Source organism: Phasianus colchicus, chromosome 19, assembly GCF_987193195.1.
Source record: "Phasianus colchicus chromosome 19, bPhaCol1.hap1.1, whole genome shotgun sequence".
Classification (NCBI taxonomy): domain Eukaryota; kingdom Metazoa; phylum Chordata; class Aves; order Galliformes; family Phasianidae; genus Phasianus; species Phasianus colchicus.
Window position 1 is genome coordinate 11,917,501 of NC_143454.1, and position 14,282 is coordinate 11,931,782.

Below are 14,282 nucleotides of genomic sequence, written 5' to 3' on the forward strand. Positions count from 1 at the left end.
AAAAAATACGTTTACTCTTCCTCTGTAATTGAGTATTGTTCCAAGAGGAGGAAAAAAAAAAGAAAACCAAAAACCACGGAATGGGAAAGCACAATTTAAAATCTTATTCTTGTACTGTGTAAAGGTCCTTTCCATTAAAGAAGGTAGTGAAATTTTATCACAGCTATTGCCATTCATAAATCTTATATCTATTTTAATTCAATCTGGTTCTAGCCTCTGAGATGCTGCACCACAATTTGATTACTACAACCATACTTTTTAACTGCTGTCAGAAGAGACAGTGCCTTATATAAACATCTGCCAGAACACATGCCTGCTTTCTATAGCACCAGCTTTAAATCATGCTATGGTGATGAATCTTTATCTGACACTAATACTTTTTAACTTCATAAGGACAATTAAAATGAATTGTAGCTAAATGCACACATAACAAATCAATTTAATTCTTTGTTACATGGTAGCATACTTTGCAGGCCTTCAAAACTTACTTTCATTTTATTTAGAGTTTAAGAGGAAGCGCGGCGATACGACGAACCGCCCCTGACATGAGAGTGCCCCAAAACCAAGGTGCTCTGGGAAGCGGCATCCCAGTGGGGCCACAGGTTCACTGCTGTCAGTTCAGACTGCATCGAGACACAAACAAAACCAGGCCTATTTTCCACATGGGATTTCTCTGCAGGGCAGGAATGCTGCCTAGGTAAGGGCACCTGCAATCAACAGCAGCAGCAGAAGATGGAGGCGAGGTACAGAAGAGGGATAAGCAAATTGAATGCGCCCCAGAGACAGAGGTTAATCAAACCAAATCCGCATAAAATTAATCTCTGTAAGGCCAAAAAACCATTTCTTAGTGCGAGCGAGATGCCTGGAATTGGGAGATAAAAGCGATGCTCCCCAGCAGAGCCGGCAGCAGAACAGCAGCACTCCCTGGGGCCGGCAGGGCGCTGGGCCTGCAGGAGGCACAGCTGTGCTCAGGGCTGCTCAATGCCGTTACACTGCATCTCCCCACCTCCTGTTCCATATGAAATAATACAACACTTTCTGAACTCTCTTAAATTAAGCAACAGCAGAACTTGATCTATTTTAAGTACTGTATGGAAACCCAAGGCCTGTACGCTGTACGCTGTGCCAATTGCTCTGTCAGTGCGGGGCTCAGCCCCGCATCCCACGTCGGCAAGGCAGGTGAAATGGCATAAGAACCATTCTGCCTTTGACAAATCAAGAACAATCCTGGTATTCCTAACGTAGGGGTGTTCTATTTAAATACAACTCAACTAATAGCATGAGTAATCACGTATTCTGAAAGAAAACCTATATTATAAAGTGTTAATTTTTCAGTTAAGAATCTCCATCTTCACAGAAGCACAACGGGCGTTGCTCTGTACAGCAGGTGTGCAGCACAACTACAAAAGCCTGCCTTGCTGAGGCCGCGATGCTCGCTGTCACCAGGGGCAGCACTCCCTACCCTGACTGGGTGACAAATTTTACACCATGTTGCAGCACCCCGAGGGGAAAACGTGACACAGCGGCCTGCTCCCAGTAAGGCTCTCAGGTGCCAACCAGCCCCAGAGCGGCTCTGAAAGCAGCTCAGCGGGCAGCAGCCTGCCCCTGTGCCCGTCCTGGTGTGCCCTCATCCCCCAGTGCCACACCAGGGCTGGGGCCGTGGGCAGCCATGTGCTGCTGGGCAGCAGGATGAGGCCCAGCTCACCTAAACACTCTTTGAAAGCCCAAGAAATAAAAACGTGGCAGACGCCTCTATTTCAACTATTTCACGGCGTGCAGGTGGTGTGGAAACCACTAACATTGCCACAACTAGCAAATGCTTTAAAAAAATTGCAAACATTTCAGATGAAGAAAATTCTGTGCAGGGGCAAAATATTTAAATAGAAAATAGTTCACACAGATTTTAATCCTGGATTATTTTAAATATTATCCACATTAATTACAGCATTATTGCTTCTTTCCTAAGTTCTTTATCTACTTTCTTTGAGGGAAACTAATTCTGGAGATCACAGAAAACATTTGTTTGTGATTATCCAGAAATGCACGCAAACAAGACTGAAACAAGAGCAGCATGCAAAAATGTATTTAAGGACTATCATCCCAAAATGCTGCTAAAAGCTATTAACCAGTACGTGTTAATTGCCACAGCATTCATATTAATTTTCACTTCAGGCCCGACATTGCAGAATATTTCCCCTGATACATTTTAAACAAAGTTTAATTTAAGGAACTGCTTCTATCAACACTTATGAAAATTAACAGCCAAGCAATTAGCACTCATGAATTATCCCTTCCCCCATGCTTGCTACAGCATCATTTTTGAAACAGTTGCTGTAAGAAAAATTGTTTGATTTTTAACACATCACCAAAATTACCCACAAAGAAACCAACTCGCGATGCTGTGCAGAGATACCATTCCTTGCAATAGGATTTTTAGCATCTGTCCAGCCAAACTTCTTTCCAGTCGTCAAGTAAACCTACAAAGGCCCTATAAGGTCAGACAGATAAACTAAAGTAGTTCATGAGACCTTGATTTTCAGCTAGTATTTGGCCTTGCACATCAACTTTGCCTGGGACTCAAAGATTCCTTCTTTTCTTCCAACTTTCTCCTTTAACTATTTTGCATATCTTTAGCATTTCTTTTTGACTGTCCTTTAGCACTTTGGTGCTTGGCAGCATTCTTCTAGGGATGTAAGAGCAGCCATGTGGTGACAGGCATCTCAAATTGAACTGACAAGACACTTCAGTGATGAGAATTTTTTAAAGGCAGCAGACTTGGAAGAAGAATGGATGTGGAATGGCTTCAAAGATTACTTCAACAGGAATTGTACGAGAGGCCTTAGCAAGAGTTATTCATTCAGGTTCCTGTGAAGCTGAATAGTTGATTCTTGCCTGATTTCCTCCTATTCCAGTAACTAAACACATCCTGCTAGTGCTTTTCCTACCAATAGGAACAGTCACATGGTTGAATAGCTTTGACATAATATACTACCAAATCTGTATTCTTTCAGATTAATATCTCAGAGAGGTCTCATCACCCTACTTTCCATCAACTCATGCAAGCCACACTCATGATTTGAAAAGATATACCCTGAATTTCTATTAAATGAAAACAGACACTTTAACAACAATTAGCGAAAGCCAGCAGACAATACTACCCCCATTTTCTACATTTAGAAATAAGGGAACAGAGCAATTAAGGTCTTGATTCTGCAACAAAGCTTTATCCCTAAAAATCAACAGTCAACAACCTCCCTTTTTGGGAGCCATAGGTAAGCTGAATGTTGTGAATCTCACAGCTGTGTCACTGAAACAAGTGATTACGATGCTGCTGGTGTTTCATTGTTGGTGCCTGGCTACGGCTTTCAAGTCTTTGTTACAGTCAGTCTTACTTTCCCAACCTATCAGTCGTCAGCAAGTTGGACAGTAAGCAAGGAAAATATGATTTTTCAAATCTTGTAAACTGTAACATATACCAAAACTTATGCATAAAATGTATGATAATGTAGTTTGCATGCAGATAAAGGAAACCAATTCGACCACTGATTTCTTAAGCCTTCAAGTAATCTTCTCTACAATTACAACCTAAGTAATAAGTGAAGGCTACTTTTCATACAATGTTCTTTGCAAGAGTTTGTGAGGTTTATTAAGCAAGAGGTATATCCCACAAGATTCATTAACCATGCAAGCAGCTGTGGAGGTTAGGTTTACATTAACTTCATAAAGGAAAAACTCAAAGATGCAGGTAAGAATAGTTACTAAGTGCATCTTCTGGCTAAGAATTGAAGTTTTACAAAGCACACAAAAGCCACAAGTCTGCCCTATGGAACTATGTGACAAGACTCACCTGAACTCTTGAGCTGATTAGAATGCTTGGAATGGAGTTGCATTTCACAAGCCATATTCTCTACTTTTTTGGTAATTAATGAACTGATCAGAACAGGAAGAAATTAGAGTGCTCTAAAATTTTATTATTTCATAAAATTGCAGAAGTGGTTATGAAAAGGACTCTAAATCTGGCAGAAAACGCCTGCAAGATGTAAGCATTTTAATAAATTGGCTTCGTTGATTTATGGTGCACAATATTTTGTAATATTTAACTGATTAGCTTAAAATAATACATCAAATGCAGAGGGGGAAGACCCAGGATAAAATGGTTTTATACCACTTCAGGTCAGTTGGGAACTGAATTACTGTCAGGTAAAACCATGCTGCACGCAATTAAGATGAGTACAGAAGCAAACAAGGCTCACTCACAACAGTAAATAGCTTTCCTGGAGGTTTCCCAGTGAATCACATGTGTTACTCAGTCAGCTGAAAACACATTACAATACTCAAATACCCATCTATTAAAAAAACAGACCGACCGAAACAAAGGCCTAGCTATAACCTTAAAGATTTCAGAGTCACTGTGATCTCCTGAGTAAATACATAATTAAGTAGGTTTTCTTAAAGACATGTTTAATTAGGCCCCTGGCCCCTCCTTATCCCTCCTGCCTCTCCCCAATTATGTACCATTTCCCCAAGAGATACGTGGCTCTGCTAATTATGTAAATAAGTCATGTGCTATTCCCTGAAAGAATTGCATCTATCTGAAAAATACTGCTTATCTATTATCAATGAAAATAAATACAAGACTTGCAGAATTTCATTAAAAATAATGTAAAAATTTAACAGTTTGATTTCACAGTTCTGAAGACACAACAGAATGGACACACGTAGAGTCAGACACTAACGAGATTCGTGTTTCTTCTCCACCTCAGATGGTAACACACATGGAAGCGCAGAGGATACATTTCATAAGCACACTATTGAAAAACCTGAATAAAATAAATAGCGCTCTTATAACTAATATAGCTCGGTTTTAGACTAGCAAAATGTCAATTTAGATATTTTGGAAACTTCAATAGGTATTCTGGTTTCTAAATCACAAGCAAGCTGGTTCATGTCATACACTACACATCACAATTGAGTAACACTGATGTATTTCATTAATATCTGAAACTAATTTGTGCAATACAATATCCTTCAAATGGAACAATCTCCTGCTAAATATATCGGACAAATATGAAAATTAAGATGTTAATTACAGTCAACTACAATTCACATCAATATGGTAAAAAGCAGTTAGGATTATCAAAGATAGAAGGAAACACACTTAAGTTCTTCAAGTTTCTGAGAAGAACTGCAGCAGGGAGCTCACCTGAGGTGTGGGTGTTAAAGCAACAGAGCTGGGACACCACTGAACTATAATAACTTGCCCTTAAAGAACTACTGATTTTATTTTTACTTCCACTATGTTTGACTGTTGGAAGTGAGTGTATTTGTCAAACTGAGCTTTCACGAAATAACAACTGCAAATTAACTACTGAATAAGTAAATACAGGCAAGAACTGCTACAACCCATCACCTTCAGGTCAGGGACCACTTGGATATAAGAAAAATGTCAGGTTCACTTACCTTGCCATCAAATTTTGAGTACTCATTGAAGGGGTTATTCAGCTGTAGTGGACACTGCTCAAGTCGCACAGACAGAATCGACTGCTTCCCAGAACAGGGAGATCTTACTCTGAAATTCTTTTTTTCAAATAGTGAGCTCAGCTCCTCTGCTGTAGATCAGAAAAGAGATGACAGCATTTGTATTAGGAGATGTACAGAGACTACTGACGGCATTACGTGAGAGAGAGGGAACAATATGAAGTGCATAAAACAAAAAATGCTCAGATCCAGCACTCTTACAACACAAAGATACAAAAATACAAGAAGTTTGCACAGCACTAACACTTGGCTGATCAGGAGATGCATTCTTCTCACACAGTGGATCACATCATCGCAAGATCCACTTGGGGGAAGATAAAAATAAAGGCTCAGAGTTAAGCAGTTCTGGTCTTTCTGCTTGCCTGTTTTTTCCATGTGAGAAACTACTGTTCCATCTATAATAGGGGATGCAACGGCACTTCAAACTAAATTTGTAGCACATGACATTAGGCTCTCCCATTGCTGGACTATATCGTCACTATGCTGTCAGCTGGAGGCTGGGACTACACCTAATTCAAAAGAATTATTTCTTTGGATTTTGCTTCTCAAGGTAAGAAGACTGCATGCAGGCTCCTCTTAAAGTGCCAAACAAAGTTCCAGACAACGGGTTTGGGCAATTTAAAAAAAACAAAGCAAAACAGTGAAACTTTCTAAATCAAAGGTGGTAAAAGTTAATGAGTACTTTGTGGAACCTGTGAGGTCTCATAAAGTCCCTTCATTTGAGAAGAAGGGATTGCACAGTTGAATTACTGGCAATGGTTTAACTCAACAGCTATAGGCATACTTAAAAATAAATAAATATTTTTCTAAATACAGAGCTCCTTACATTACAAGGACATCACAGAACCAGGCCAGAGCCTGAGGTGTTTTAGCATGTTAATACCAACGGGTCTCATCTGCGAGAAACTGTGACTGAATCTGGACAAGTTTTCTCCACATCTGCTCTAGGAATAAAGTGCCCCAAACTCTATCAATCACTACCTGAGAATCAGCACCAGTTCTCCTGCACTGACTCTGCTCTGCATCCACACTTTTGGATTCTCTCACATCTGAAAGATTTACGTGCTGCTCCTCCAAGGGAATGACAAAGCTCCTGAGGCAGACTGACTAGGGACACAATCTGCAGAGAGTTGGTTCATTTCTTAAGCTGTGAAATTAAAATATGTCAAATTATAGCTACTCAGAAGCACAATTTATTTTTAGCAGCCTGAAAATTCAGACAGTGGCAAAGGTGCTAAACACAATACTAGCAGATACCCAGCAGTCTTGTGAAGAACTTCGATTAATAATAAAAAAAAAGATTAAATCATTCTTAAATGTGCCATCTTGAACACCTTTAGATAGTCTCTTTTTGTAACAAGTTTACCTCATTAGAAAAAATAATCTCAATTACAATTATGCTAGACTATTATCACTAATTGACAATTCTCAGTCATTTGGAAAGTACTCTGTGCCCTGGAATTCAAAACAATAGTTTTAATGGCTCAAGTGAAAAAGCAAGTATTGTATCTTTAAGTTTTGCCTCTAGGGAAACATTAAGATGATTTGTTTGCTGTTTCCTTTGTGCTGATGTAGAGGAAGAAAATTTCAAGAATCACTCCACATTTGTTAGTGATGCCCATTTTGCTTTGTGTTCTGCACGGGGTTTCACACAAGTCAAATTTCTCAGGTGGCTGAAGAGTTCAAACAACACGTGCGTTCTGCAACACCTACATTCTATGAACTAAACTCAGCTGACCAGGATACAATTTTCCATTGCCAAAAATCTTTGCAATTTCAAAAAAACATGACTCTTCTAGGAAGAACAACTTGAAAACCTAAAGATTTGTGCGAAAAGCCTAAAAGAAGATCGATTCTGAAAAACCATTATCTCTCATTAAGTGTTTTGTAAAATAATTTCTTACAGACTACAACTGAGAGACTTACAATTATGTCCTTTGACCTAGGAGAAAACATTTTTTAAAATGCAGGGAGAAAATTCAGAGGAATTTTTTTACATTGGATAGCTTGAACTGTGAAATTTTTAACTCTTAACTGAAGGTAAGCTTTGCTGTTACTCGGTGTCATGGTGTTTTTTTCAGCTCTATGCGATTTCCATCTACATGGCATGGAGCAGAGACGATATTTTCATTTTACTGAAAAAGTACTGATACGTATAAAGGTGATGTGAATTGGTGGCACAACCAACAAAAAGACCACAGCTGTGTTACACTTTACTTCCAGCCAGCCAGCTTTCCCTGGGGCACCTCTGGATCTGCTGATCTCCTAACCAGCTCCAAACAGTTTCTTCTCTAAGTCTTGCAATCACTACAACCTTCTCTCTACCCTGTTCCTTTGACAAGGCAAGCAGCCCATTCCACAACAGTGGGCAAACAGACAACGAGTAAGAAATACTCTTATTACTGCAGACAAAATTACTTCTCTCTCACACTCTTTTATTCTGGTTAGTATACTTTTATTTCTGTACGTACTAATTAAAAAAATAAAAAAAGAAATAACGAAGGATAATCTTTCATCTAATGCCTCAAATTATGACTATAAATCTACCTCCAGAGCAATGGAAATGCTTGCAAGATTTTCCTCTTACAGCAATGCAGCTCTGTGATGGGTTATCTATGGAGATGATGTTATCAGACTAAAGCAGTAGGAACCAGCAACCTTCCAGCCTCCTTTTAGCTAGCAAGGTGTCAGCCATAAGCTTGACTTTGTCTAGAGCTCAGATAAACACAGACAGAAAAGAACAGCCAAATTCCTCCTATGTGGAGCAGGTACACCTATGGTTACTGCTTTCATACATATTTATCAATAATGTTAAATGCAAGGAACAGAACAGATATAGGACATAAAGGAAGATGCAGCTGACATATTTCAGGGCTCCTCTTTTTCCTGGTCTCTTTCTACTATGTTGCTCTTCGTGCAATTAAGTGAAGAAACTCCAAGAATCCCAGTGACAAAGCCAAGTGTCTGGAGTTTTTACATAATGTATCTTTTATTTAAATTTGATCTGCAGCCAGGAGGGGCTGATCAGTACCAATGTAAAACCCAGCAGAGCTCTACAGCGTGGGACACCCCCTTGTTGCTGGCTGATGAGTCACATTTGTCTGCAAGGGAGCTCAGAAGGACGGAACATCACAGTGGAGCCCATTCGAATAAGGAAACAAACAGAATGCAGAGTAGGAAACTGGAATCTGACTGCAATGTAGTGTAAAGCAATATCAAACAGCATAAGCTAGGGATTAAAAGGAAAAAGAACTTTGTCACCTCTGATCAAATGCTAAAAACATATTGAGCAAAGAACTGGAAGTTATGGTAGATTAAACTTTAAAACATACTGCTCTGCTTACAGAAGTAGAAAGGCAAAAACATTTTAGAATGCATTAATAGAGGTATCAAACATAGCTGAACACTGCACTAAGGATTAGTGCAACTGTGTTGCTCATGTGAGTAGCTTTGTTCACTCCTCTAAAAGAGGAATTATACAACTGGAAAAGGTTCTGCAAATAACAGCCAGGAAGATACATAGATTTAGGCTACAAAACAAAATAAGGAGATTACATGGGGGCCTCATTAAGAGATACACAAATTTTGAACAAAGTAGGCATGACAAACCACACAGTGGTTTGAACGTGTGTCAAATACAACAGGAATAGAAGTTAGCCAGAGCTATTTTTCATTCCTAGCATTACAGTTCAAACTGTGTAGAATATCCAAGTCAGAAATACTTCATTTTATATTAATAACAAAGCAGTAAATGTTCTTGGAGAAATTAATAACACTGGTTTTTCCTAAGAAAAGGTGAAATAAACTAGGGCAACATTTATTGTTCTTTTGTTTAAGTAGATCGCATACATACATACAACTTCTCCTTACCCAGAAAAATGATCACAAGTTCTTAGATGCTCATTTCTAAGAAACTCTTAGATTTCTGCACACCAAATGTTTCTGGAAACAGCTGGAAAGCCACAACTTACATGGAGATGATTATCCTGCAGTTTGAATGCAGGCACTTGCCAATCATCTACCCATACAGCAAAGACAGTATGTACCATTACTGAAACATGTCACAATAATACTGAGAGCCTTACTACTCCCTTTTCTTGCTCACTGAGACAACAAAAGATAATGACATTACTGCAGAAATCCCCAACACTGCATTAATAACTTACATTGCACAAAGATACTGAACAGCCACTTCACGTACTTCAGACCAACCAAGTAGGTTTTAAACACCTGATCTCTGTTTTGCCCTTGTTAGCAATGTGCAGTGCCCTGTTACAGGTGAAAACAAACGGGAGGTCTGTGGTCCCCCCACCAACTCAGCATGGGTTGTGCAGAGCTGCAGAATGGAAGGCAAATACAATTGTCAGCATTTCCCTCTATGCTTCAAAAGCTGAAGTGAAAATTATGAACTGAAAATGCTATAACCATCAAAAGCAGAAACAAAAACAGTAGGAAGATAGAAGGTCTTTTCTTTTTACCTGAGTAAGAAGTGTTTCTGTCTTTCCACTGCACGTTTTTGCATTTTATTTGATTTTGTCTCTCTTTCCGCAGACGTTCTAGTCTCTGAGCTTGAAAAGAAATATTATAACTATAAGTTTGTCAATGAAAGTTTACTATAAACAAAGACATAATTAACTATCTTTATATGAATAAAGATGTTTTATATTGCATATGTAGGAGAAAAAGTCATAAAATTTTAAAGGTGGCACCCCTGAAAAGCAAATACCAACAAAAACATGAAAATGTTCTTGATTTATAATTGAAATTAGAGGGTATAAAACATTAATAGAGATCATAAAGATAGTATTAACATGGAAGAGAATAATAAAATGTGAAAACTTCTGTGATTAATATGACATTTCATTATATAAATCATTAATAACGGTCTTAAAGGAATTTTAATGCACAAATGAACTGAAGTGAATATTACATTACAGGAATAAAATTACTGTTATGAATTACTCTACCCGTTTCAAAAATTAAAGATAAATGAACTCAGACTAGACTATTAAAGTTTTAAATATAAAATCCTTTATCTAAAAATCATGAAAATTATAAAATGTCAAAGCTATATAAATTAGCATAGCTTTTTCTTCAGTATGCTGGAACAGTTTATAGGTAGTAAAATAAATGATTTGTATCTTCACAACATTAGTCAAACCTTAAAATGAATATAATATTTCCTTAGGTATATTTTGACTCCATCTCCAAAACAGGGCCTGAAGAAAAGCCTGGAGCCTGGGAGGCACCGCGGCGGCCCCACAGCACGGGGCAGGGCTGCGTCACAGTGCGAGTGGCTGGAGCTGGGGCTGCCACCAAAGCAGCTCCATGAGCAACCAACGCCACAGAGCAAGAGAGGAGATCGGGCTGGGAAGGAGGACCAGTCGTGTTGATCACGGAAGGAAACAGTTCTCCGGACATATTAGCAATTTTGATGTATTGAGCTCATTCGTTAACTAAAACGCGTTTTTAGAAGGGATTCTGAAATACTAAATTACCCCGACAATTTTTAGATACAATTTGAGATCCCTGAGCTATTTCACCAATTAAAAAAGAGGCTAATAAATATTTTCTGCGCCTTCTACTATTATTATTATTACTATTTTTTAACATTTAGCCTTTGAACAGAACCATGGACACCGAAGCGATTTTTTTCCCCGTAACAACTCTCAACCCGGCAACTGGTGAAAAAATATTTAAATACTTGCAATACTGTGAAGCTGCAGCAAGCAGTTTAAGGTACAGACACAAAGAGAGACTTTACTGCCTGTTTCCCACAGACAAGAGGCCAATGCATAAATGCTTCTGTGCAGCTGTGTGAGAAGTGAGGAAGGTGATATTCCCAGTCATCAGTTCAAATACTGTGTAAAACACTGTTGCAGCACGGATATTTTATTCTAAAGAAACCCCTTCATTTCCTCCTCTAACCATTACCCAGACTGAGGTTCAAAATCACCACCCGAAACCCTTTCAGCCTAAGTGAACCATCATAAAATATCCATAAGATTTGCACGCAAAAAAAAAAATAGATAAGGAAAACACATAGAACAGAAGATAAGAACAATGTGTGTTTTTGTGGTGTGCGGTAGCCACAGCCACCAGTTCATCAAAGAGGCGGATTCTGACTGGCAGGGAGGTGCTCCCCTGCCCATGGGGTGGTGACAGCCCGCCCTGCTGGGCCCCCACAGGAGGATGCAGGAGGTCAGCGTACAAAGTCAGGGTCAGAACATGCCTACCACCATGCAGCCACTGTCTGCACTAACTCCATCCAGTTCTTCCATCTGTGGTTGCTATAAAACAATCCTACAACATTAATTTCCATTCAACTCCAAATTAGATGGAATTATCAGTACCTACATTACAAGTTCCAGTTATTAAAGGTTTATTCTCGCAAGCAGGTTAGTTTGAAAGCTTTCTATGTGCAAAAAGCCACTGACCAAATGTTGCTTCATTAACTACTAGCAGCTACAGGAGCCCTTGTTTCTAGCCACACAGACAGGGATATTTGCTTTCCCCTTCACATAACACTACGCACAAGACCTAGCACCACAGTGCTTGTTTTCTTGGGTATGGCACTGCTAAGGCAGCATTGGGACAGAGCCTGGATCCAGAGACCCCTATGACCCAGCCAGCTCCTGCAGAAAAGGAGGAAAATCTCAATGGCAGAGGATACCTATATTATTCTCCCGAAACGTGCAGAGCCCTAATGCATCTCTTCCACTGCGCATCGCCTTCAAATCAAAGAGATAACTTCAACGCTGGGACGCACATAACACTCATCTCCAAATCTGCATACTCGCATATCTGACGAAAAAAGGCAGAAAACTGGCTCCCCACTGAACTTCTTAACCTTTATATTAGCATATGCCACCAACTGTAAACTTTCATGGTTTCCAACCATAACTTAAATACAGATTATTTCCTCAATTTACTTGAGAAAAAAAAATAATCGGAGTAATACTGTAAATCTTGAGACTTTGCTTCTCCTTCATCATAAACTGTACCTTTACCTGAGCTAAACAAGTCCTCAAGGACAGCGTCAGGCAGTCCGGCACAACAAACTTTACACCGTGCCTCTGCGTCAGTGGCAGGTACATCACCAGCTTATTTCCAAGTATAACTCAATTAAAAGAGACCTGCACTCTGTCTTTCCACAGCTTTTGACAACTGGTTTGTAAAAGGTGTTGCCAGATATTTACTGCCATTTTACCTTTCAGGCTGAGAACAGATGTTTTTTCTGAGCTCTAGGTGGTGTTATACCTTCAGAAATAATTTGGAAAAAATAGGATAGACTGTAATAGAAAAACAAACCAATACTGACCACCCCACATCAGCCTTTTCATACATATTTGAAATTGTAGTTTTTCTTTGTAGTGTTCCTTGGGTATAAGCAGAAGTCTGAATAGTCCTACCAATGAATGGGACAGTTTTCTTCTACTCAAGACAAACAGAGCCTGTTTTGAAAAGGTAAACATCCTTAAACTTCCTAATTTGCTAACTTAAAGCCTACCTCAAGGTTTTACTTAGATATAAGACTTCAGAAGATAAAAAAACATAGACAGATCATTCATTTCACTGCCTCACAAACTCCACTATTCTCTTTCATAACACAGATTTGATGCATCGCTAAGAAGATTTTTCTCAGAAAAGAACCATCCTGTTCAAAAGTTAACATCCCTCCAGACAGTAACAATAGAAATACCAAAGACTGCTCATGTACTTTGGGTTTAGACCTCACGTCTTTTCAATTTGTTTTAATATGTAAAGCTGACTACCTCAACATTCCTCTGTACATGATTAAGTAAAACAGCAATTAAAACTCAGCTGACAGCACACCAAAGAATCTGAATCACAGTATGCATTTTAAAAAGAGGGACTCTATATTACAAAATGAAAAAAATGTCAGATATCTAACTAGTTATGCTATGATTTGTCCATGCATGTAATACTAATAGAAACTGAATTTAAAAGGTTAACAATGTTTCAGCTGTAAACATCACTTACCTGTGTTGGATCGTCTTCTAATTCCGAAGTCCCAGCTTGAGGTAATGTCGACTGATTGGGAATATACATAGCCCTGAGTCTCACCATTGCTTCCCTGTGATTCTGAAGCACTATCTCCACATGTTGACGAGGGATTAAACTTCTCTAGATCAACATCATGATCTATCAGGACCATTTCACACATCCCTGTGTCATCACTGGTCACATGTGACTGCCGAATGTGAGCAAGTATAATTGTCGGGTTGTCCAGGAAAGCCATTCTGCCCACAAGACCACCACTTCTCTATACTATCTTCTCTCCATCTTGTATCATGGACACAGTACCTAGAAATACAACATACACAGCATTTAGAAAACAAACAGATAAACAACAAAATACTGACCAAGAAGGTTCATATTTCGGATGCACAAAATCTGATTCAGTTTTGTACAGCGAATTATTTCAATTCTGTTCCAATTCCCTGAAGTTACAAGGTTAGGGTAACTTCACTGAGATCCACTTAAAGAACGCTGGTTTCATGGTGGGTCACATCAGCCTGAGTTCTGTTCTTCGTATTCTGACTATTTCCATTACAGAAAGTAGGCCTGCTGTCCCTGAAGGATTCCTCGCTGTCCTCAAAGCGAGAGGCCCCGAGGCAAATTCCTCCCACCTTCGGGCAAACGTCTCCTTGCTGCACTGCACGTGCCAAAGGCCTTCTGGCCGCGTGAGCGGGGCGATGTGACCACAAGGCTGCAGACAC

The 14,282-nt window shown here is 39.3% G+C and overlaps 1 protein-coding gene across 3 annotated transcripts in view; it reads right to left on the reverse strand.

Annotated features, from left to right (window-relative positions):
• MAPKAP1 (MAPK associated protein 1) overlaps positions 1-14,282 on the reverse strand; it is an 83,120-nt gene that overhangs the window by 62,014 nt on the left and 6,824 nt on the right. For 2 of the 3 annotated variants that reach the window (XM_031602002.2, XM_031602000.2), the window contains exons 2-4: positions 13,543-13,866; positions 10,017-10,106; positions 5,461-5,609 (exon numbers count right to left, since the gene is read on the reverse strand). In XM_031602002.2, the coding sequence (XP_031457862.1) occupies positions 5,461-5,609; positions 10,017-10,106; positions 13,543-13,801 (498 nt within the window). In that variant the 5' untranslated portion in view covers positions 13,802-13,866. Of the gene's footprint in view, positions 1-5,460; positions 5,610-6,519; positions 6,655-10,016; positions 10,107-13,542; positions 13,867-14,282 lie in introns of those variants that run through there. The other variant, XM_090121160.1, reaches the window with a different exon arrangement.